General features: G+C 41.1%; 1 protein-coding gene across 5 annotated transcripts; it reads right to left on the bottom strand.

Moving 5' to 3' along the window:
* Positions 1 to 1576: 1576 nt before the first annotated feature.
* On the bottom strand, positions 1577 to 23203 carry golga2 (golgin A2). Of its 5 annotated transcripts, none has more exons than XM_062988241.1 (27): positions 23126 to 23203; positions 20077 to 20199; positions 18871 to 18951; positions 17432 to 17481; positions 16899 to 16962; positions 16603 to 16665; positions 15089 to 15169; positions 14552 to 14590; positions 14384 to 14446; positions 12272 to 12365; positions 11773 to 11879; positions 11560 to 11618; positions 11312 to 11453; positions 10424 to 10513; positions 10229 to 10336; positions 10031 to 10118; positions 9266 to 9402; positions 8894 to 9112; positions 8678 to 8791; positions 8351 to 8575; positions 8053 to 8152; positions 7880 to 7968; positions 7054 to 7210; positions 6803 to 6970; positions 5301 to 5407; positions 4973 to 5141; positions 1577 to 4498 (listed from the first exon to the last, which is right to left on the bottom strand). In XM_062988241.1, exons 1-27 carry the CDS (start codon positions 23171 to 23173, stop codon positions 4233 to 4235), a joined length of 3051 nt encoding a protein of 1016 aa, XP_062844311.1. In that variant the 5' UTR covers positions 23174 to 23203; the 3' UTR covers positions 1577 to 4232. The 5 variants fall into 5 exon arrangements, with proteins under 5 accessions (XP_062844311.1, XP_062844310.1, XP_062844314.1 ...); XM_062988240.1 differs by lacking the exon at positions 18871 to 18951 and adding an exon at positions 18104 to 18247; XM_062988244.1 differs by lacking the exons at positions 18871 to 18951; positions 23126 to 23203 and adding exons at positions 18104 to 18247; positions 22117 to 22180.
* Positions 23204 to 23504: the final 301 nt, after the last annotated feature.

Genomic DNA, 23504 nt, shown 5'->3' with positions numbered 1-23504 from the left:
GATCAACTAGATTTTGTCGCAGTACAAAATTGTGCAAATTGAATGAATCAAGCTGTTCTATGCACAGAAATCATGCTTGTTCTGACTATTTGAAAACAAGCTCAGCCCATGAGAAAGTGTAAGCTGTTTGTTTGTGCTTGTAGTCGACCCTTTCAGGCATGCCAACACAACTCACCTGGTTACCAATATGCCCTGCCAAGGTACCACAGCCTCTTCACCCCTACAGCCTTCCCTTCAGTATATTCTGGGTCTGAGTCTAATTGTTTATTATATGAAATAATTTATTAAAGAGTAAATATGGAGTGTGTGTATCTTTGTGGTGCATTTCTGGACATTGTGCTTTGGCTGTTTAGAATCTAGATTAATCATGTATAATTACTGAATATGAAATTATTGTGTAGGTGACATTATAAATGAAGAATATATTGAAAAAAATTAATGAATTTTTGGGCTGGGGTGGGGGCGGCATGGATTCGCAAATGTACATATAAACAAACTGTGACATGTAGCATGTAGAAATGTGTGTAAATCCCACTCTTGTACGTCCTGTGTTAAAAAAAGACCATTCTGTTCAACATAATAAAATTCAATGAAGCAAATCTTGATTGTTGTGGTTTATTGCCCACCACCATTGAGATCCAGGCTCCGAATCTGGGTGCTTTCGGCCGGTCGGGCGTCTGCACAGACATTGGCTGAAGACCTGCGATGGATTGTTCCTTCATACACCAATCAGACATTAAAACCACCTCCTTGTTTCCACACTCACTGTCCATTTTATCAGCTCCACTTACCATATAGAAGCACTTTGTAGTTCTACAATTACTGACTGTAGCCCATCTGTTTTTTTCTGCATAATTTTTTACCCCCTTTCACCCTGTTCTTCAATGGTCAGGACCCCCACAGAGCAGGTATTATTTAGGTGGTGGATGATTCTCAGCACTGCAGTGACTGACATGGTGGTGGTGTGTTAGAGTGTGTTGTGCTTGTATGAGTGGATCAGACACAGCAGCGCTGCTGGAGTTTTTAAATACCGTGTCTGTCCACACTGTCCACTCTATTAGACACTCCTACCTAGTTGGTCCACCTTGTAGATGTAAAGTCAGAGACGATCGCTCATCTATTGCTGCTGTTTGAGTCGGTCATCTTCTAGACCTTCACCAGCGGTCACAGGACGCTGCCCACGAGGCGCTGTTGGCTGGATATATTTGGTTGGTGGACTATTCTCAGTCCAGCAGCGCTGCTGTGTCTTATCCACTCATACCAGCACAACACACACTAACACACCAGCACCATGTCAGTGTCACTGCAGTGCTGAGAATGATCCACCACCTAAATAATACCTGCTCTGTGGTGGTCCTGTGGGGGTCCTGACCATTGAAGAACAGCATGAAAGGGGGCTAACAAAGCATGCATGTATGGTAAGTGGAGCCGATAAAATAGACTATGTGTGTAGAAACAAGGAGGTGGTTCTAATGTTATGGCTGATTGTGTATATTTACACTGCACACATCAGGCTGCCTAAATTAACACGGCATCTTATTTAATGACATAAAAATCACACACAAAGAGAAACGACTCTCATCTTGCTCAGGTTTATTTAAGAGAAACAAAAGAAATCATGGAGGGGCAAAAATACTTTCACTAAATGTACTTGCTGTTCTGTTATTCCTTCATCGTGCCAAACAGTCGGAAAATAAAACGTTAGTGTAACTACATATTGCAAATAAATAATTTCACTATTTACCATTTAATTGCATTAAATCACACCCCCTCGCTCCACCTTACACAAGCTTCCATTTTCAATCATTTGTCCAATTTTCACCCCAGTAGTAGTAATTATGTATACTGATCTTCCACACACCAGCCTAAATGAATATACATTATGTTACACAGTTACATTATTTACAAACTCTGTTACAAGCGCCACGTTCTTTCCTCATCGCATCAGGAAAGACTGATCAGAAACTTTCGAGAAGCAGAAAAATATGTCGTTTTAAGTGGAGGTTATAATAATAATCAAATAACTTTCATGAAAGATCATGAAAGAAAAGAAAATACAAACGTAAAGCGGAAAAGGAAAGATTTCAAGGGACTAGAGAGAAAAGTGCTCGGGTTTTAGCATATAAAGTCCAGCCATATTACACCATAGAATCGATTCAGATATACATCACTGTGCTCAGGCGTTTATTTCCAAGCCTCTTCACATTACAACTTGTGCAAGAGATTTTCCACACTTATTTAAAAAAGCAGCCATTCTCAGCAGATAATAAGAAATATTCTACATCTCATCGTGTGGGATTTGGAATGGGAACACTCATCTAACGAATATGTACACCTAGGTGACTTCAGAGGGTGTTGGGTAATAAAAAAGGTAAACTGCAGATGATATAAATATGAACAGGCCCTCACTCAGAACCATCATGTAAAGCTTGTCTGTAAATGTAACCTGCTTTGGTGGCTCTATTCCGGCCAAGGGACAACTGATAGGAAATGTATCACTGAAGACCCACTGAAGTCGTGGAGGGCCACAGCCTGACCTAGGATACCTGTTTCCCTGCTCAAACATCCCTGATTAAGAAATCTTTAATTAATTCATGGGTTTACTCATCTCCACTTGTAGTTGATCAGCCGTGACTAATTTGGTGATCAATCATTCCTTGTTTTCTTTTGTACTGAAGCTAATGCAGCCAAAGTTTTCCACAAATTGATTTCAAATTCAGTTAGGGACTTCAGGACTTGGATTTACATTTACATTTTTTATCCCAGAGATGCTTCTTTCTAATTAAATTTCAAATGCTGCAGGATAGTCTAAGCCCAGCCTTGATCGACTAAGCCCAACAGGAGCGACTTGATGGGAAATCCTTTTAAACTCTTGAGACAAATACAGGTATTTCAGAATGTTACCCACTGAGCCGCTATGGTTTTGTAACCCAATTCCCCAAGATTAAGTTCCACACATACTTTTGGTTAAAGCACACATGCCGGTACACACGCAACGACTGGATGTGACAAGATTTAGGAAAGATGAATAACTAAGCCTTAAATATAATCGTTTTTCTATTCTATGCCTTTATTACATCTCAGTTTTCCCCTACTTAGGCCCACAACCCTCCAATTTACAGTATTGTGGGCTGTACATTAAAGCCCTATATTGTTTTATATGTTTACATTTTACAATTAAACTAATTGAGTAAACTGTCGAATAATCAGGTGCTTGTTATGTGATGCATTCATGTCCAGGATATTCAATGCATTTTTAGGTAGTGGGTGACTTAAGCAAAAGTGGTCCAAGTCTCTGCAAATTGGGTATAAAAGGTATAAAATAACAATACTACTACTACTACTACTATTAATAAATGTATTTAAAGAACATGTAGCGTCACATTAAAGTGAGTGTAAATTTTTGATTGGCCACCTAAATATTTTTATATAAGCTGTTCAAAGCCATGTTTGTCTTCTGGGTGGGGGCTGTTTGTGGTTTATCATTTTGAGCTGATTATAGCAAACACAGTAAGGTAAAACCCATATCACAGAACGACGTCACACCAGTATTCACTTTTATACCAGTATCTGCCACCCCTAGGTGAATTTGTAAGTGCTGGACACTGGACACCAAATTTAATACTCTGCATCACATATACTGATTTAATAAACTGATTTTGCCTTTTATCCAAAGACATTTTCATGCCCAAACACATTTCTATCTCAGACTTACATACAAAATACTTACAAAATACCTCTTCCATCTTCTTAGAGCAAAATCCATCACCTTCAACTATGACAATTCACTGAAACTCAGTTGGCTGGCAGTATAATGCTCGATAGGCATTACTCACTATAGTCCCAAGCTGTAGAGATAAAATAACCCAAGCCAAGTCAGGACTCTGGAAGTTTTGTTAGAAGATATATGATTAATATTCAAGACCTAGGATACAATTTACTATTGCACTTATCGCTCAGAGGTTTGGACGAGAAGAAAAGTACTTGGGATCATCAATAAGAAGTGAAAACATCTTACACTCTGATCAAGCAGGGCTGATAAAACCCAAATTGGATGGAAACCAGAAAAATGTGAGGAAACAAATGAAAACAACGAATGCCCACACTCTTAGAACATTCCAGTTATAATATGCTTTCAATCAACAGAACGGGTGGCTTTTGTGCAACAGACGAGGAAGCGGTAAAGCAGGAGTTCTTTCCTCGATCCAAGAAAAAGTAGTAATGAAAATCTCTCACACCACCATAATCTTGACCTCATCATTCTCGTCAGGCTTGTAGAAAAACGGGATGCATGGATTTTCTTCCAGGAACGAAGGCGGCTGGATCTCGGGGGTCTGCATTTCCTGGAGAAGCTGCATGATCTGGCGAGCAGTGCCGTCCTCTCTGGGTCTCAGCGACGACGATCCACCGAGGGGCTCGGCGCTGTTCTGCGGCCCTGCATCCGTCCCGCCTTGCACATCTGCAGCCACATCTACAGCTGTGCTCATGTCCATTGAATCTGTTGAGACAGACAAGGAAAAAGAGCCATTAGTGGAATAGAGTGCTTCAAAAAAGCACTCGGAGTAAGTTAATGTTGAAAATGAAAGCAACAAAAAGCTAAACAGTTCTAACTAATAAAGACTGAGACACTTAAGTAATATTTTACATGTACCACACCATAATCAGAATGTTACAGGGCTTCTTGGTGACCAGCCGTCCACATAATTATGAAGAAAACAGGATTTGTAGAACCATCTGACCTTGTTCTAAAGCTTTGATGCCCGGTTCTGATGCCTGCCTACACGACTGGCATGCACCTATACACAGAAGGGTTCGATACACTGTGTGTTGTCGTCACACATACACCTCATCACCAGGATTAAAATGATCTGCAATCTGAGCCACAGCAGATCTTCTGTTGGTCCATACCAGACACCATAGCATCGTGGCTTGTCACTCTGTGAGCATAAAATACTCATTTAAAAATACATACCAGTGCCATCAACAGCGTTTAGCTCCAAAAACGTCTCTGAAGGCTGCTCATTGTCCTCTCCACCAGGCAAATAATCAGGACTATGAATAGCGCTCATGTAGCGGGTGTACCACTCGTTTCTCTCCCCGACCAGACGCAACACCAGATCCTGCAGCTCCGCCAACTTCGTCTACAATCATTACGTTGAGAAAGTGAGAATGAGCTTTTTTTTAATGAGTTATTTTTGCCTTTTTATTATTAGATAAAATTAGATAAAAATCTGCTGAGAGCAGAAAGTTGCATGCAAAGATTTATGCAAAGTTTGATCAAATGTAAATAGTAACAGCACCTTCATTTCCTCTTTGTCTTTGGCCAGCCGGTTGATGTACTGCTCCTTCTCAATGTGCTTCTGCTTCATGATGGCTCTCTGGTTTTGATACAGTGCAATGTATTCACCTAAAAACAGTTAACATAGTAAACATAGATTCCAACTTCCAAAGTTCTGTGCCTCAGTCTTTCATTGCTTTTCACTGCCTAGTTTCACCCTCACGGTTTTGGTGTCTTGATATGACAACAAACCTGCATGGCACTTGGGGTGTAGGCTCCCTGTAAACCCAAGTTGGAGCGCTAGCAGTGTAAGACTACCAGAAATAACTATATAACAAAGTAAACAGGTTTATTACTATCATTTCAGGAGTTTAGGAAGCTTAAAGTACCCAATAAGCAGGCACAAAGTGTGTTGGACTGGGATTTCTCCTATCTTCTGCTACATAATGTCGGCCCCGTCACTGGCTGAGAGATTAATGTGACTCTCGGTACGCGCATGTTGAAGGGGGCACATAAAAGTCGGGTGGTGGAGCGGCAGAGAATAGCGATATACACAGGGAATTAGAAACTAGATCAGATTTAGAAATAAAGGGGAATTATTTGATGTATTAAATATACTTTATAAGCTGCTTGGTTAAAGAAGAAACACTAAAACCTCAACATGGGAATGAAACTAAAACTTTCAAATGATTAAAATTAGGGCTGTCAAACGATTAAATTTTTTAATCGCGATTAATCTCAGAATTTCATATAGTTAATCGCGATTAATCGCATTAAAAAAAAATCTGTGTAAATGTTATAGAAAACAAGGATTTTTATGTGAAATGTTACAATTAAAATGGTGAACACATTTTATGCTAAATGTACTGATGTTAAAAACTGCTGGGACAAGAGAAAACTGTAAGGGAGTTTTATTCACTCACATATTAGGCAGTAAATGTCAGATTGTAGTTTAGAATTTCTCCATCAGCAAACATTGTAGATCAGCGGTGCTTTAGGTGGGATAAGGCGTAGTTATTGTAACAGACTTTTCTGTGGTTGTATTGTGACAATGGTTTGATGGCCGTTTCTACACGAAGTGAGTGTGTTTTGACCCTTTGGGGCTTCCATAGTGCATGGACTAACGTGCTCGACTCAGCTTTCCGGTATTTGGTACCTTAACAGAATAAGTTAATAAAAGTGTTCTGCTCCCGACAACTTGTGAATATAGCGTGTATTTATTTCTTTATAAGTGCATCATTACAACGCTCGGTTACATTATGTTAACAAACCGCAAATGAAAAACGGTGGCAAGTCCGACATTAAAAAGTTTGTTTTAACATAATGTTAACATAATGTAACCGAGCGTTGTAGTTCTACCAGTCAAGTCTCAACATGAACTAGAATTTGCGTTAACGGCACTATTATTTTTAATCGCGTTAAATTGAAATCGCGTTAATGCGTTATTATCGCGTTAACTTCGACAGCCCTAATTAAAATGTATGTTAGCTTGTTTATTTAGCAGTTATCTGACTATTTTCTTACCAATTGTATCAGTCTCTCCAGACAGCTGAATGCAGCGGTGCTCCAGCTCTTCCACTCTCTCTTTCAGGTCGGCCTTCTCCTGCATCAAGTTTGTAAACCGTCCCTGAAGCTTCTCCATGGCGTTCCGTAGTCCCTCGTGTACGTCTCTTGGAACACCATCTGCGTTCCCTACGTGCACATTTGAGAATGATACATACACTTAGAAAGTTCAAATAAAAGAAGTTCTTAAAGGCTCGATGCTGGGTCCTCACCAGTTTCAGGACATTCGCTGTGGCGTTGATGTTCAAGGCTCATGTTTGCCATTTGTTGCCGGGCTGCCTGGTTTAGCCTTTTTTCCTCTTCCAACCGTTGCATAATTTCATCCCTCTCCTCCTCCAGACGAGACAGGGCAGAGTGCAGAAATTCCTCCTGTGGTAATAATGAAATTTACTTAAAACCATTTAAATTAACTTAAATATTACAAACGTAACAGCGCCACTGAGAAGGAACTAAACAGAGCAGCCTAGCCACGGGGAGGTGTACTGGTCAGTGCACTCTCAGTGGCAGGCACAAGCCAGGAAAAAATAAGAAGGGTAGGGCGCTTGGGTGTCGCAGCGAACTCTCTCCGATGTGATACGGGGTCCCTGCACAAGTGAGGTGGCCACAAACAGGACACATATTAGAGGGGGCATGTGATAATCCGGCTCTCCTTGGTCAAATCAGGGGCTGTGTACGCTGCAGCGGATTCACAATCAAGATTTGGAGATGACTAGATTAGGGACGTAGCCTAGTGGTTAAGGTACTGGACTAGTAATCAGAGGGTCGCTGGTTCAAACCTCACCACTGTCAGGTTGCTGATGTTGGGCCCTTAACCCTCATTTGCTTAGACAGTAAACTGTCACAGTACTGTAGGTCGCTTTGGATAAAAAATGTAAATGTAGATTAGGAGATAAAGGGGGGAAAAGAAATAAAAGATAGGGGGTTGTGTCAGGTAGGGCATCTGCCATGAAACTGGCCAAATCAGGTATGTGTACCACCATAATCGACCCCTACTAGGGAGCAGCCGAGGAAACAAAAAAACGATACTAATGTACTCACCATTTCCTCTTTACTCTCAAAGTCTTCTGGGATGGCTATAGATGATTTCTGAAAACTTTCTGAGAGTGAATGGCTTTCCACTCCGTCACCTTAAAAACAATTTGGGATCATTTAATAATTCATGATATTTTATGATGATGATCAGCTTCTCTTGAACTCAATAGTTTTAGTACCTTGATCCCTGAGTGAAGTATTTAAAGCAGAGCTATTCAGAAGCTCCTGGACCTCTGACTTGAGCTGCTCGTTGTCCTTGGCCAGCTGGTCAAGCCGTTCCTGAAAATGTTTGAATAAATATCAATAAAGTTTGTTCATTTATTGGTTTAACACCATGTCAACACATTGGTTACATTCCTGGCTGGATCATTCAGTATTTTCTGTTTTTTAATATATAGAGGATCATATCATATTGTACAAATGAAGTAGGATGACGATGGATGGATGAATGAATGGACTTTATGGGTCCTGACTGACCTGGGCCTGTTGCAGCTCTAACTGGCTCTGCTCCAGCTGCGTCTTGCCCTGCACCTCATCGTGCTGCAGCCGGTCCATCAGCTGCGTCTGCTGCAAAAACTGCTTGTGTAGATGCTCCCGCTCGGCCACTAACTGCTGGTAGCCTGCTGAGTACTGCTGCAGGTGAGCCAGATACTGATCCCTCTGCTCCAGGAGGGATGAAGACTCCTGCCTCTGCTCCATCAGCTAAGAGGAGAAGATGGGAACATGTTTGATGCAGAAAGAAGACAGAGGTGGCACAGTGTCAATAACAAAGAGCTACATTTGTAGTAGGAACAGGGCAGTCACCTGTTCTTTGGCATTGTGGAGGTCCTCCTGTAGCTGGCCAATCTTGCGAGCAATCTCCTTCTTTACATGCTGTTCTGACTGCAGAGCGCTTGTCAACTCCATGTTCTCATTGGTCTACAAAATACGTCAAAGGTTCATAGCCCGGAGCTTCACATAGCTTAAACAAAGTAAGCAAACACCACATTGATACACACAGCCAGACGTAGACATGCTCACCAGCTTGACAAATCCATTCTGCAGCTCAGCCAGCTGGTCTTTGAGTTCTCGGTTCTGACCGAGGGCCCGGCTGATGGTGGCCTTGTCGCTCTGGACGTCCTCCAGGATGCGCAGTTTGTCCTGGGCCTCCTCGGCTGAGCGGGCGGCATGCATCTCCAGCTCCTCCAGTCGCGCCTCCTGCTCCTGCACCAACCTGCTCAGCTGTTCGTTATCCCGAACCTGCAACCGTGATAAATCTGACTGTATTGTTGTGGTTTTTCTGTGTATGTCGTTTATCAAAGTAACCAACTAATCAAAAAACATTGCCACAAAATAGTCTTGGGACTATGGAAATAAAAGAATATTTAGCTGGTTTGCAAATAAGAGTCTGACCTGTGCTTGGAACTGCAGACTGAGCGAGTCTCTCTCTTGCTGTAGATTGTAAAGACTCTCCTCCAGCTCCTGCTCTTTTTCAGTGGGACCCGAGGACTGAGATGTTACCTGGATTTCCTGCTCCTGAGACATTAAAGCTGAGAGACAGAGATGTGGAGATTTTACATAGGGTACCATTACAGGGTACCATTATGACCACCTTCCTAATATTGTGTGTATTCTGACACCTTTCTATCAGAACCGGCATTAAATTCTAAAGCAATTTGAGCCACAGTCGCTCGTCTGTTGGATCGGACCACACGGACCAGCCTTCGCTCCCCACGTGCATCAATGAGCCTTGGCCGCCCATGACCCTGTCGCCGGTTTATCACTGTTCCTTCCTCGGACCACTTTTTATAGATACTGACCACTGCAGACCGGGAACACCCCACAAGAGCTGCAGTTTTGGAGATGCTCTGACCCAGTCGTCTAGCCATCACAATTTGGTCCTCGTCAAACTCACCCAGATCCTCACGCTCGCCCATTTTTCCTGCTTCTAACATCAACTTTGAGGATAAAATGTTCACTTGGTGTCTAATATATCCCCCCCACTAACAGGTGCTGTGATGAAGAGATAATCAGTGTTATTCACTTCACCTGTCAGTGCTCATAATGTTATGCCTAATCTGTGTACATGGTTTAAAAAACCCACAATGGCTAGATATACCCAAACACAAAACCCTTAAGACTGAATGTGTATGATTAGTGAGTGTAAAGGATTAAGACCTGCTGCGTTCTTTAGCTCTGTGATCTGTTCCTGCAGCTCCTGGATCTGAGCAGCATTCCTGTCCCGCTCCTCTGACATCAGGGTCACCTGTACACCACAGTCAGCCAGTCAGTTACAGTATGTGTGTGTCTTTACATTCGTGCCAGTGTGTGTGTGTCCGTGTGCATTTCAACGTGTGCATGTACAGAAGATTGAACCTGATTGAGAAGCTGTTCAGTCTTGTCCTTCCAGACTCTGCCCTCCTCCTGAATCTGTTCTGCGTACTGGTCTCGTTCTCTTTGTAGCTGTACTACTGACTCCCTGAGCTACAACACACAGAATTCGTACGTGATACATGTGTGTGTTGTTGTTGTTAACAAACACTAAACCCAGACATTAGTAACTTTACACACCTGGGCTGCATTAACTTCGAGTTGATGCTTCTCTTCCAGCAGCAGCTGAACTTGTTGGTGCTCAGTGGGAGAGCCTGGCTTACTGGAAAACTAGAAGAAAGTTCAGAATAGAATCGTCTATGAACATACAGTTATGTGTTTATAATAACCTGAATGCTTGCATAGGCATCATGCCCTTAATTAGCTATTTTCAGTCTTTGTGTTATTCACACAATTATTGATTTGACAATAAGGAACTGACCACTTTTACTTTCCACTTTTTGGTTTAAGTAAACTGTGTAAATAAAAAAAGATTCAACTTTTCACTCACTGTGACACTGTTTATATAATTTGTCATTAAAATTACAGTATTAAATTTGTGGCAGGGATGGCCGATGCCCTGTCCAGGGTATTCCTTTCTGCCTGCCTTCCAGTTTCCTGGTTGAAGCAACCCTGCAGTGACCCTGACCAGTATAAAGCGGTTGATGAAAATGAAATAATGCTTCGTATCTTTGTATTGTAACTTTTTTTATATAAAGAGCTGTTTCTTTTTGGGTCCTGGAGATTGTAAATCACAGGAAGGAACCTTGTCTGACCTTTCCTGCCTCAAACATGGGCAATTATGCTTGTGTGGGATGCCCAGGAAGGTCAGAGGCTTTGCTGCACCAACAAATATAATGTTACATTGACACGTGGATAATTAACTGTGAACTGTAACTGTAATTAACTGGTGGAAACATTCATTTTACATACGCATTTCTTTAAAATAAAAATAATTTATTTATATAATGACAGGTTTTTTTAGTTAGAACATTTCTAGATAGTGTGTCTAAAATCAGTCTACAAAACAAATACACAAAGCATGAGGAAATAAATGTCACATCTGAGTTTTAATAGCTGTAATCTTACCTGCTGCAGCATGACGTCTGCCATTTCTAATCGTTTGCGAAGTTCGTCCAGTTCCAGACCCAGAGCATTGTTTTCACTCAATTTTAATTTCAGCTGTTCGGCCAACTCTGAACTCTGCTGCTTCACCTCCTCACCGAGGGTACTAACAAAAAGAGAAAAAGAACTAATGATTACATCTGCAACTGCTGCATAAGTACTAAAGCTTTATACTCTCAAACATCAGACTAAAATACAAAGAGACTACCTACTTTATTCTGATTACTTCCAGTCGCAGACCGTCTCTCTCCTTCTCCAGTTCTTTATTGTGCTGCTCAGTTGAACAAAAAAGGATGTTTACTTTAGACAACAGTAAATGAAAGATGCACAATTTTGAGAGTGTGGTTTTAATCTTTTGGCTTATCTGTGTATGTATAGTTCAAGTATGTGCACTTTAATAGATGTGTGAGGTTTTTTAAACTTACCTTTTCAAACTGTTTCTGCTGTTTGGACACTGTAGATAAAGTTCGTTCAAGCTCGGAAACCCTCTGTTTGCTGAACTGCAGCCGATTATTCAGTTCCTCTGCCTCTCCTACGAGTAAAAAGTCCACACACACACAAACAAATAAGACGATAGAAATGTTTATCAGCCTAAAAGGCCCTGAAAGGGTTCAAAATTGGGATGAATTCATGCAAAGAAGTAAATGGAACTAAAGTTGATGCAGGCATATGTAAAAGTTTGAGCACCCTTTGTCAAATTCCATCTTTTATTGATCTTTTAATAAAAAAAACTAGTTAAACAAGTGCTACAGTGACTTTAAACATATGGGAAGAATTATAAAACAAAAAGCCGTCCATGTGGTATGAATGTGGCAAGCCCGGTAGGCTAGATTAGGCGACTCAGTTTAATTGTGGCTATGTTTAAGTCTGTTCTCTATAGAGGATGAACACCAGCCGTGTTAGTATATGCACAGACACACCCACCTATCTTTTGGCGTGCTGCTTGCTGTGTAAAAGCCAATGCTGTCTGTAGTTCAGACTTCTCAGACACCAGAATGCCAATCGTTTGGATGTGAACCTGTATGAGCATAATAAATATAAATAAATAAATAAATATATATATATATATATATATACAGTGTATCACAAAAGTGAGTACACCCCTCACATTTCTGCAGATATTTAAGTATATCTTTTCATGGGACAACACTGACAAAATGACACTTTGACACAATGAAAAGTAGTCTGTGTGCAGCTTATATAACAGTGTAAATTTATTCTTCCCTCAAAATAACTCAATATACAGCCATTAATGTCTAAACCACCGGCAACAAAAGTGAGTACACCCCTAAGAGACTACACCCCTAAATGTCCAAATTGAGCACTGCTTGTCATTTTCCCTCCAAAATGTCATGTGATTTGTTAGTGTTACTAGGTCTCAGGTGTGCATAGGGAGCAGGTGTGTTCAATTTAGTAGTACAGCTCTCACACTCTCTCATACTGGTCACTGAAAGTTCCAACATGGCACCTCATGGCAAAGAACTCTCTGAGGATCTTAAAAGACGAATTGTTGCGCTACATGAAGATGGCCAAGGCTACAAGAAGATTGCCAACACCCTGAAACTGAGCTGCAGCACAGTGGCCAAGATCATCCAGCGTTTTAAAAGAGCAGGGTCCACTCAGAACAGACCTCGCGTTGGTCGTCCAAAGAAGCTGAGTGCACGTGCTCAGCGTCACATCCAACTGCTGTCTTTGAAAGATAGGCGCAGGAGTGCTGTCAGCATTGCTGCAGAGATTGAAAAGGTGGGGGGTCAGCCTGGCAGTGCTCAGACCATACGCCGCACACTACATCAAATTGGTCTGCATTGCTGTCACCCCAGAAGGAAGCCTTTTCTGAAGTCTCTACACAAGAAAGCCCGCAAACAGTTTGCTGAAGACATGTCAACAAAGGACATGGATTACTGGAACCATGTCCTATGGTCTGATGAGACCAAGATTAATTTGTTTGGTTCAGATGGTCTCAAGCATGAGTGGCGGCAATCAGGTGAGGAGTACAAAGATAAGTGTGTCATGCCTACAGTCAAGCATGGTGGTGGGAATGCCATGGTCTGGGGCTGCATGAGTGCAGCAGGTGTTGGGGAGTTACATTTCATTGAGGGACACATGAACTCCAATATGTACTGTGAAATACTGAAGCAGAGCATGATCCCCTCCCTCCGGAAACTGGGTCGCAGGGCAGTGTTCCAGCATGATAATGACCCCAAACACACCTCTAAGACGACCACTGCTTTATTGAAGAGGCTGAGGGTAAAGGTGATGGACTGGCCAAGCATGTTTCCAGACCTAAACCCAATAGAACATCTTTGGGGCATCCTCAAGCGGAAGGTGGAGGAGCGCAAAGTCTCGAATATCTGCCAGCTCCGTGATGTCGTCATGGAGGAGTGGAAAAGCATTCCAGTGGCAACCTGTGAAGCTCTGGTAAACTCCATGCCCAGGAGAGTTAAGGCAGTTCTGGGAAATAATGGTGGCCACACAAAATATTGACACTTTCACTAAGGGGTGTACTCACTTTTGTTGCTGGTGGTTTAGACATTAATGGCTGTATATTGAGTTATTTTGAGGGAAGAATAAATTTACACTGTTATATAAGCTGCACACAGACTACTTTTCATTGTGTCAAAGTGTCATTTTGTCAGTGTTGTCCCATGAAAAGATATACTTAAATATCTGCAGAAATGTGAGGGGTGTACTCACTTTTGTGATACACTGTATATATATATATATTCACTCACCCAGCAATATATTACATTTAGGCTTTTTATCCACTTACAACTGTGACCGAATACAATACAATCAACTGAAGGCTATTATTATAATAATTATTATTATGACTGTAAAAATATAATTATAGACAATTACAGTAACTATAGACAGTGGCTATTTTCAGCTAATTTCAGCTTTAATCAATTAAGTTGCTTAAATAAGTACTTTGTTCTTGCTATGTGGTTGATTGTTTTCGTAGTACAAAGGTCAAATATAATTATTAATAAATAAAAAAGTGTTATTCACATTCAAACACACAGGATAAATACTTACCTGCAGTTGTTCACGCATAGTCCCCTGTTCCTTGGCAAACTTCTGCTCAAACTCCTTCCTTTCCTAGAAGAAAAGGTGTTTAGGTAACTTCAGCTTACTGATTCTGCAAGCTTTTATTCACCAACATCTGGAATACACCAAACTACATGTTTTCTAGAGTCTGATTACCTTCTGCAGCTGGTCTGATAGTTCCTGAGACTGCTTTGCCTAAACACACAACACAAACATTATCATGGATTATTATTGATGGTCATTATTAGCGGATCAGACAAGAACAGATAGGAAAATGAATCAGGTCAAAGGGAAGAAAAGCTGAGAAGTTTTTACTGCATTTAGTAAATGTGAGGGGCTCAGATGACCTGAAAGCCTAACAAGCAAGTAAGTTCGACAAAATCCATCAGCTTTGTTAATGGAAAGCAGCACTGAAAACTCAGAACAAATTAGTGTGAACCGTCAGTATGAACAGTGAGCACCAAGAAAAAGAAACAAAAAGCAATGGCAGGATGATGCCCAGACATGCCAGATGCTTTAGATCCCGAGTTTGAGTGTGTTAGTGTGCACACAGGCAGTTACGGCAGCAGGACCGTGCATTAGCGAGGATTTAAAGGTGTTCCAGGACCTCGGAGCTTGTTAACCTCGCGACATGCCAAAAGAGTAAAACAGTACACACAGCGCTACTCAGTACACTCCTCCGGACACTCTTACCAGTGTCTCTATCTTTGCAGTAAGCTGGGAGTTTGTTAAAGTGCTGGAGTCCAGGGCAGCTGTCAGCTCCTGGTTTCGAGTCTAACGTGCACGCATGCAGAGAGAGAGAAGGATGGAAAAGGTCAAACAGATGAAAAAAATGAAAAAAACAAACAATAAAAACTAAAGAGTAATAAATAATGTTAAATAAAATCACTGCTATCAAAAAAATGTGATGTAAATGCCCTAGATCACATTTTTATTCCTAAAATACACAAACATCTAATGCCTAGTTCACACTACACGATTTTCGCCCTGATTTTCGCTCGGCGACTGGTCGGCGATTGATTTTCCGGGTCGGGAGCAACTCAGCGTTCGCTCGGCGATCAAAACTCAGCTCTCAGTCGCTAAGTGTGAACTATCCAACAACTCGACCCGACCGGCTCGCCGAGCGCTCGGCGACTGGATCGAGTTTTCTAGCACGCCAGATATCTGATCTCAGACGGGCAACTGGGAATGAGTGACACGTCGAACAGCCAATGAGAACGCAGGATACAGCGTGAGGGGAAATGCAGGAGAGGACAGGGGACAGGGGCTTAATTTATATCGTTTATATCAGGATACACCGACACACACACGTTTTACAGTATTTCTGATTTGATCGTCCTCTACAAAACATAATACCCACGCAGCATTGCAAAACTTACTACAGAACAAGCCATATACTGTTCGTGTTGCCAAATCCACTCAGATTCATTTATTTTTCCTCCTTGATATTACGCTGCACATCAGCGCACAAACCCTTTGATCTCTCGCTATTTTTTTGGACGTGGTATCATTAAACTTCTCGTCACTTCTCAAAAGAAAGAAAAAAAGGGAGACCAGAGAAGCTCGCCTGCGATTCCAGTTGGAGATGGATGGTGTAGTGTGAAACCCCCTATCGCCGATCAGTCGTGTAGTGTGAAATATACACCGACTGAAAGACTCCCGAGTGCAAGAGATTCAGTCGTGTAGTGTGAACTGTACAGCGACCTGACGACTTGGAAAGTCGTGTAGTGTGAACTTGGCATAAGCAAACAGCTTTAATTAGCTAGAATGAAGTCTGATTTTGGGGTGGGGGGGGGGTTTGGAGGAGTGATCACTAACACCATAAGAATGGTATTGATAATCATGGCAAAGCATTAAAGGCAGGAATATACAACTGTTCTTTTAATCCATCTCACAAAACTCATCCCAAATCTTTCTAAAACGCTTATTATTATTATTATTATTATTATTTTGAGAGAGTTTGCTTGTTTAAAGCAAACAAAAGCATGTGCATTCCTTCCCACTTCAAACTGCTCAATGCAGATAAAAACATAAAATCAAGAAAATAAAAGAGAGGACTCCTCCTGTAATTGTAAATATACAGACTGTTGGGTTAAACATTTTAATCTAATATAATTCACTGTTTAGAAAGTAGATGAGAATCGATAATGTATATCAGGCTACTGTGCAATCTTTATTAATAATAAAACATGAGGTGAACGACGTACCTCCAGCTCCTTTTCATTGATGATAGGTGGCCCAGCCTCCCCATTGACATACGATGATGGTGACTGGAATGCACATTAAAAAAACAGATCAAACATCAATAAATAGTAAATAGTTGTATTTAACCTCTGGTTGAATGAGGTGAACTGTTTCTTTACATTGGATTTTGGCTTATTTGATCTTATTCACTTATTTAACTAGTACAATGAAATAAATGTAAATAAAATCAAATGTTTAATGTATATTTAAAATAAATTAAGTATATTCTGTTTTGTATTATGAAACATTGACTCCTCACCTCAGCAAGAAGGCCGTTGAGCTGCTGAGAGAGCTGCCTCAGACTCTCTGTGGAAGACAATGGTCTGGAAAACAACACAAAAGCACAAAATAACAATGCAGAGTTACTGGCTTACTGGTTGATGGCTGACTGGCTACTGATGCAGGTGACAATAGAATAAACAGACAGAGATGTTTTTTGTTTTGTTTATTTTTATAATTATTCCCTCCCAGAAGTGCACGGCGAATTATGCGAGCCCACTGGTGCTGTGATCCAGGGTTCGAATCCCTAGTCATGCTATTGGCCAGTAGAGCATCTACATTGACTTTGTTGGCTCTGTCTGGAGTTTGGCTAGTGATTGCTGTTCGGGGTGTGTTGCTTCACTTTGCCCAGCGACACCAAGAAAACCAGACCCACTGCAACCCTGACCAGGATAAATCGGTGGTAAAACATGACAATGAATTGAAAATTCCCTCCCGGCTAATCTTGAGAGTTTACACAATTCAAAAGCAACGGCAACGTATTAAAGCGTTACATTACGTAGAACATCTCACCTGGTTTCTTCCAGACAGTGCTCATCGCCGTTGGCATCAGGGTTGAAGTTCTAAAGCGAACGTAGATAAAAGAAAAGAACACATTAAATATGAAGCAGACTGATACGAGGCATGGCCCTCTGAGGAATGAGGAAAAACAAGCACACAATAATCCAGAGAGATAAGAGGATCTGTAACACATCCTTAGTCAAATAACAAACATGCAACACGCTACAGTACACCATTAAACACACACAACAGCCTGGTTTAAAAGCCACAGATTAAGCCTAGACTTTAAATGACACGATTAGAGTGAGTTTATTACCAGAAAACTACTTTGATAATCATTTGGTTAATCAGTGCAAGTGTTACAGCTAGACTACCGTCCTTCGTACTCCTATATCTAGATGTAACAGGACAGCGAAACGTGCTTCAAAAGAGCTTGATTTAATTTATAAATAAAAATGAAATAAAATATACTACAAGGCAATTTCATTTTTGTCAACATTAAGGGTCACTGTTAGATGTTCTGTGGTTTGGTTATGGTCACCATTGGCCTTTAATGAGTATGATACTGACCGTATGGCTCATGTCTATTTATATACAACACTTTAACTACCATCTGGGCTTAGTTAGTGGCCATGAAGCTGAGCTGACGAATCTGACATTGAGACAGACAGAGGACAGACAGACCTGCAGGGTCGCGCTGTCAGCGACACACTCAGAGTTAGTAGCAGCAGGGATGTTAGAAACAGGCGAGCTGCGGTCCCGTTCTCCGCTCGTGTCCTCCTGCATATGAGAATCCGGGGACTCCCTTGGCCCCACATCGTCATTATCCTGATATTACACACAGCATCACACACACACACACACACACACACACACACACACACACACAGCATCACACACACACACACACACACACACACACACACACACACACACACACACACACACACACACACACACACACAAGCTGCTTCAATTCTAAACTGTTAGGATGTTAACATGAGCAAAGCAGTGCGGTTATTTTTCTACACGTTTGAGACGACTGGTTAGTGAGTGCAGCGTTTACTAGTCCAGCAAGACGTTTACCAGGCACATACGGCAATGTTGGAAATTCTGCTTCCAAACACTGCTCATATGCACCCTTGATTTATAACTAAATACAAAAAAATATCAGAAAATAAAAGCCAGCCGCTTAGGAGCAATAGCTGTTTAAATAGTACTATCTAAATGTTGAGTCATATTGCAACAGACATGGCACAAGAAATTCAACAGAGAAACTGACAACATGCAACACAAAACCACAGGCCGACAGCAACCAACACATTTCAAAAGTGAGAATGTCTTAATAAACACTGCTGAAATGCAGAGATGATAATCAGATCATTTCAACATATAAACTAAACAAAAAAAACGATGAAAGGATGAAAAGGACTACTACGGGAGCAGCTCACCTGGCTGCTGACCAATGGAGGAACGGTTATTCCGTTAGTCAGACTAAGATCAGACACCATAACTTTGAGAATATTCTCAATCTACAGGAAAAGGAAAGAATAAGGGAAAGAAAGTGAACTATTTCGGAGTGTTTAAAGGTAAGAGGGTTAGACAGAAGTAAAAAGAGAATGAAAAACAGCAGCAGAGAGTCTTACAAACAACCTTACTAGCAATAGCGATCTTAGATCTGTTTCACTGTCAGACTAGCTGACATACAAAAGGTCCTTCGAAATATGGACGACAATTTATCATGCGAGATGGCATTCCATTCAGGAAGCATATCCCAGTGTCTTCAGCGCAGAAGCCAGACAAACGAGGAAATCAGTCATCAGGGAGAGGCAGGTAGCTGACTTAACACCACCGACTGGCAGGTTAAAACAGCCATCGCCTCTTCTGTATGCATAACATTTACATTTTCAGCATTTAGCAGACGCTCTTATCCAGAGCGACTTACAGAAGTGCTTCCAAAGTGAACATTTCATTTCTCAAGTTTAGGTAAACAACAGTCGAAGAACACAAATCTGCTAAAACCTGTTAGAACCAAAGTGGTTTTTGGTTTTTTTTTGGAAATGGAAAAGGATGGAACAAGATGTTAGTAAATAAGTACAAGTCAGCTTAAGTGCTTAGTAAAGAGGTGATGAAGGTTTTTAATCGCTTTTTAAAGACAGCGAGAGACTCAGATGTTCGGACAGACAGGAAGTTCATTCCACCACTTGGGCGCTAGAACAGAGAAGAGCCTTGATGCTCGTCTTCCTTTAGTCCTGGATGGAGGCTCAAGTCGAGCGAGACTGGTGGCTCGGAGGTTGTGTGGTACAGAGCGGGGTTTGATTAGACCACGAAGGTAGCTTGGTCAGTGAGGAGAACGCAGCAGTGGGGTGATGTGGCAGTGTTTGGGCTGGTTAAAATAACAGATAACAGACCCTCCCTCACATACATAAGCTCTCATTGCTAAGTACCAGTGAAAAACAATGTTAATAAATAAATTAAATGCCCATTCCTTGTCCATACCTCTACCAAAAACCCTGGTTTAAGGACAGGAACTGTTCTTTCCAAGAATAATTCCAGGAACACGAACACAGCACCTCTCTGCTTTTTATGTTGCATAATTCAAGCTCAGAATCTTTAAATGAATGCAGCTGTATGTATGGCTCCTGTCCAAGACTCACCTGGTTTGGCGAGTGTCTGTCATTGTACTGAGGGTCGGCCTGGCTCTCTCCTTTCACCCTTCTTTTCTTCTTTGGCCCAGCGCTGGCTGGTGGCGGGGTGCTCTTCTGCTGGAACTCTTTCAGCTGTCGGCAGCAGAGACACAAAGAAGCAGTTAAACGCCGGTGCTTTAGTTTTAACTATTAAGAGTCTGATTAGGTTTTGAAGATAAGGTCTGTATCAGATCAGCAAGAGGCTCTGACCCCATAATTTATAGTCAGCGATTTAATATTGGTATCATGTCAATACTGCATCCCTACATGTTAAGTTTAATCAGTTAAAGTGCTTTACACCTAAGATTATAAACTCTCAGTCCATGCGTTATAGCAGCAGTCATCATGAATAAGGGGTGGCACATTTGCTCCAGTAAGTGCTCAGCTGTTAGGGGAGGAGGCTGGCATCTGATAAACTCCATCATAACTTAAATTCCCTGGCTCAATCCAAACTGAAGGAGTGATTCAGTTCATAATGCTGACCAGGATAAACAACATGGAACAAGAACTCTTAGTCTATCAGTCATGAGTAACAAATATTCCAACGTCACCTGACTCGAAAGTCAATGCAGAGGTTTTAGTTTACTTGGCAGAAACCTGCACTTACTACACGGCTAAATCCCCTGAACACATAAGTACTGCAAGTTATTTTCCTTAAACAGTAATACAGTTTAGGCCAACTGCTTTCAAAACATTTTCATTTATTAATTAAAAATGGTAAATCTAAACAGCACTTAAATATAACCTTTTTAGCAAAGTGAACCACACTATGATGCAATCAAAAGGACTTCAGGAAAAGATTTGCAAAAGGTTGAAACGTCATTCCCAAGGCTCTGAGACTCCAGTGCACAATAGTAAAATAATATAGGGCAGATGAAATGCCTTTATTTGTCATGTATACATATGAACATGTACAGTACAATGAAATTATTTTACCGCAGAGCACAGAGTCTGCCATTGTAAGGCCATTTGTATCTGTTAAACGCCCAACTAGGCCAGTGAGACTCAGCGGTGGGCTAGTCAACAGTTGTCATTTTTATTCATCCTTAGTTCTATTGTAAGTTCAATAAATAACATTAAAATGCCTTTAAAAAAATCTATATAATAAAGCCCATTTAAACGTTCTACTGAATATTGAAGATGTAAAGCTTTTTATAATGGTATGAGTTAAAATTTACCAGTGTTACACCCCTTACAACAAAATACAGGAAAAACTCCAGCTGTTTTAGCAAACTGTTCGACCATTACGATGCTAAAACAACTTTAACACAACTTGGCATATATATTTAATGTCTCTGAAACTGTACTGTAGGAATGGAACATATTTGTCCAAAATATACTTTGAACAAAAACACACGGGTTCTCAACTCATCATATTCCTACTTTCTGCTGCAAGAACTTTTCCCCCCCAGTTTTGTTTGTTTGTTTGTTTATTAGGATTTTAACGTCATGTTTTACACTTTTACATTCATGATAGGAACGGTAGTTACTCATTACACAAGATTCATCAGTTCACAAGATTATATCGAACACAGTCATGGACAATTTAGTGTCTCCAATTCACCTCACTTGCACATCTTTGGACTGTGGGAGGAAACCGGAGCACCCGGAGGAAACCCACGTGGACACGGGAAGAACGTCCAAACTCCACACAGAAAGGACCCGGATCGCCCCGCCTGGGGGATCGAACCCAGGACCTTCTTGCTGTGAGGCGACAGTGCTACCCACCGAGCCACCGTGCCCCCCTTTCCCCCCCAGTGCATTCCATAGAGTGTTAACTAAGTCACCTAATTAAAAAAATTTGTAGTGATGATCCCATACATAAAATTCCACTAATAAACAGCACATATATGCAGATAAACTAATGCAGATTAATAAATAACATTTTTAATCACATCAAAAAGGAAAATATTAAACATTTTATGAAACTGATAGTCATATTGTTGTAATATGATACATGTACATCACATTTTCGGCATTCAGCGGATGCCTTTATCCAAAGCGACTTACATTCCAGTTACAGTATACAGTCCAAGCAATTGAGGGTTAAAGGACTTGCTCAAGGGTCCAACAGCAGCAACCTGGCAGTGGTGGGGCTTGAACCAGCGACCTTCTGATTACTTGTCCAGTACCTTAACCACTAGGCTATGGCTTATTGATACCCAATACTCCTCACATCACATTAAATTCTCCCATAGGTTTTCAACTGGGTTAAGATCTAGAGAGCCATTAGGGGCTTTCATGTGCCCTGCTTTTGCGGGCGATGTCATCCTGAAAGAAACCACTCCCATCAGAACAGCATAAAATGCGATTGTATCAAATAAGCAGGCAAAATCACTTCTTAGGAAGTTATAACACCACATTTCAAGTGGGTAGTGGGACCCAAATCATACAATCTAACAGCCTAAACGTGAAAGAATCTGCACCTAAGGTTTATTTTATTTATTTATTCAGAGGTTCTTTAATTTGTCGCCCTGTATCATGTGTCAGTAATGCAAAGCTGGCTGGCTGACTTGACTGATACTACAGAAAACAGAAACACTAAGTAGTTAAACAAATAAACTGCTAATTATAGCGTTTCAGTCTTGATGCAGCTGTCAAACAGCTAGCTATCATGCATGAACATTTAGCCAATAGCTAATGGCTAACATATGCTAGCTTTAAATATCTAGATCTACACAGCAAACCAGCCCACCTAAACACAGCTAAAATCCATAACAACAAGCTTATATAATATATGCTATTAATTCCAGTCTACCTGCTGCCATAGGGCGTCGACATTACGTTAGCAATAAAAATCGTGTAGCTAATCTGTCAACAGTGCTAAAGCTAAAGCCACGGAGTCGAGTGAATATGACAGCCGCTAACAAGCTAACCGAAGCGGGGAAGCGCTTAGAAACAGAGCCGCAGACGTGGAAATATCAAGCGCAGAACAAAACAAACCCGCTTCACAGCTATACAAACATTTAAAACACAACACGGTTCAAATTAAAGCACAGATAAAACGCGTTAAACTCGCCTTTTTCTTAGCTGCAGCGAGTTTATTCTGCCTGCTCTGGTCGGCCATCGTCGATCCCGGCACCACGTCATCAGTCTGGTGTCCTGTACAGCATCCTGATCATTACAACGCCCCCCCCTTCACTTCACTTTAACTTCCGTCTTTAATATTAAAACTACTTAACAAAAACAGAAACTACTCACAAAAGCATCTTTCAAAATCTCAAATGAATCACTTATGTACTTAATAATAGACGTATATTGTTATTTAGGTGTAGTGTGGGCAGAAAATCGTGTCCAAAACCATGATGGGTGCTCAGGAATTTTAATCAGGTGTTAAATGTTTTTGTTGTTGTTGGTGGTGGTGGTGGTCGTGGTGGTGGTGTTTTCTTGTTTTCTAT

Source organism: Trichomycterus rosablanca, chromosome 26 (assembly GCF_030014385.1).
Source record: "Trichomycterus rosablanca isolate fTriRos1 chromosome 26, fTriRos1.hap1, whole genome shotgun sequence".
Lineage (NCBI taxonomy): Eukaryota > Metazoa > Chordata > Actinopteri > Siluriformes > Trichomycteridae > Trichomycterus > Trichomycterus rosablanca.
The sequence above is the reverse complement of the archived record's forward strand: the minus strand, read 5'-3'. Positions and strand labels throughout refer to the sequence as shown.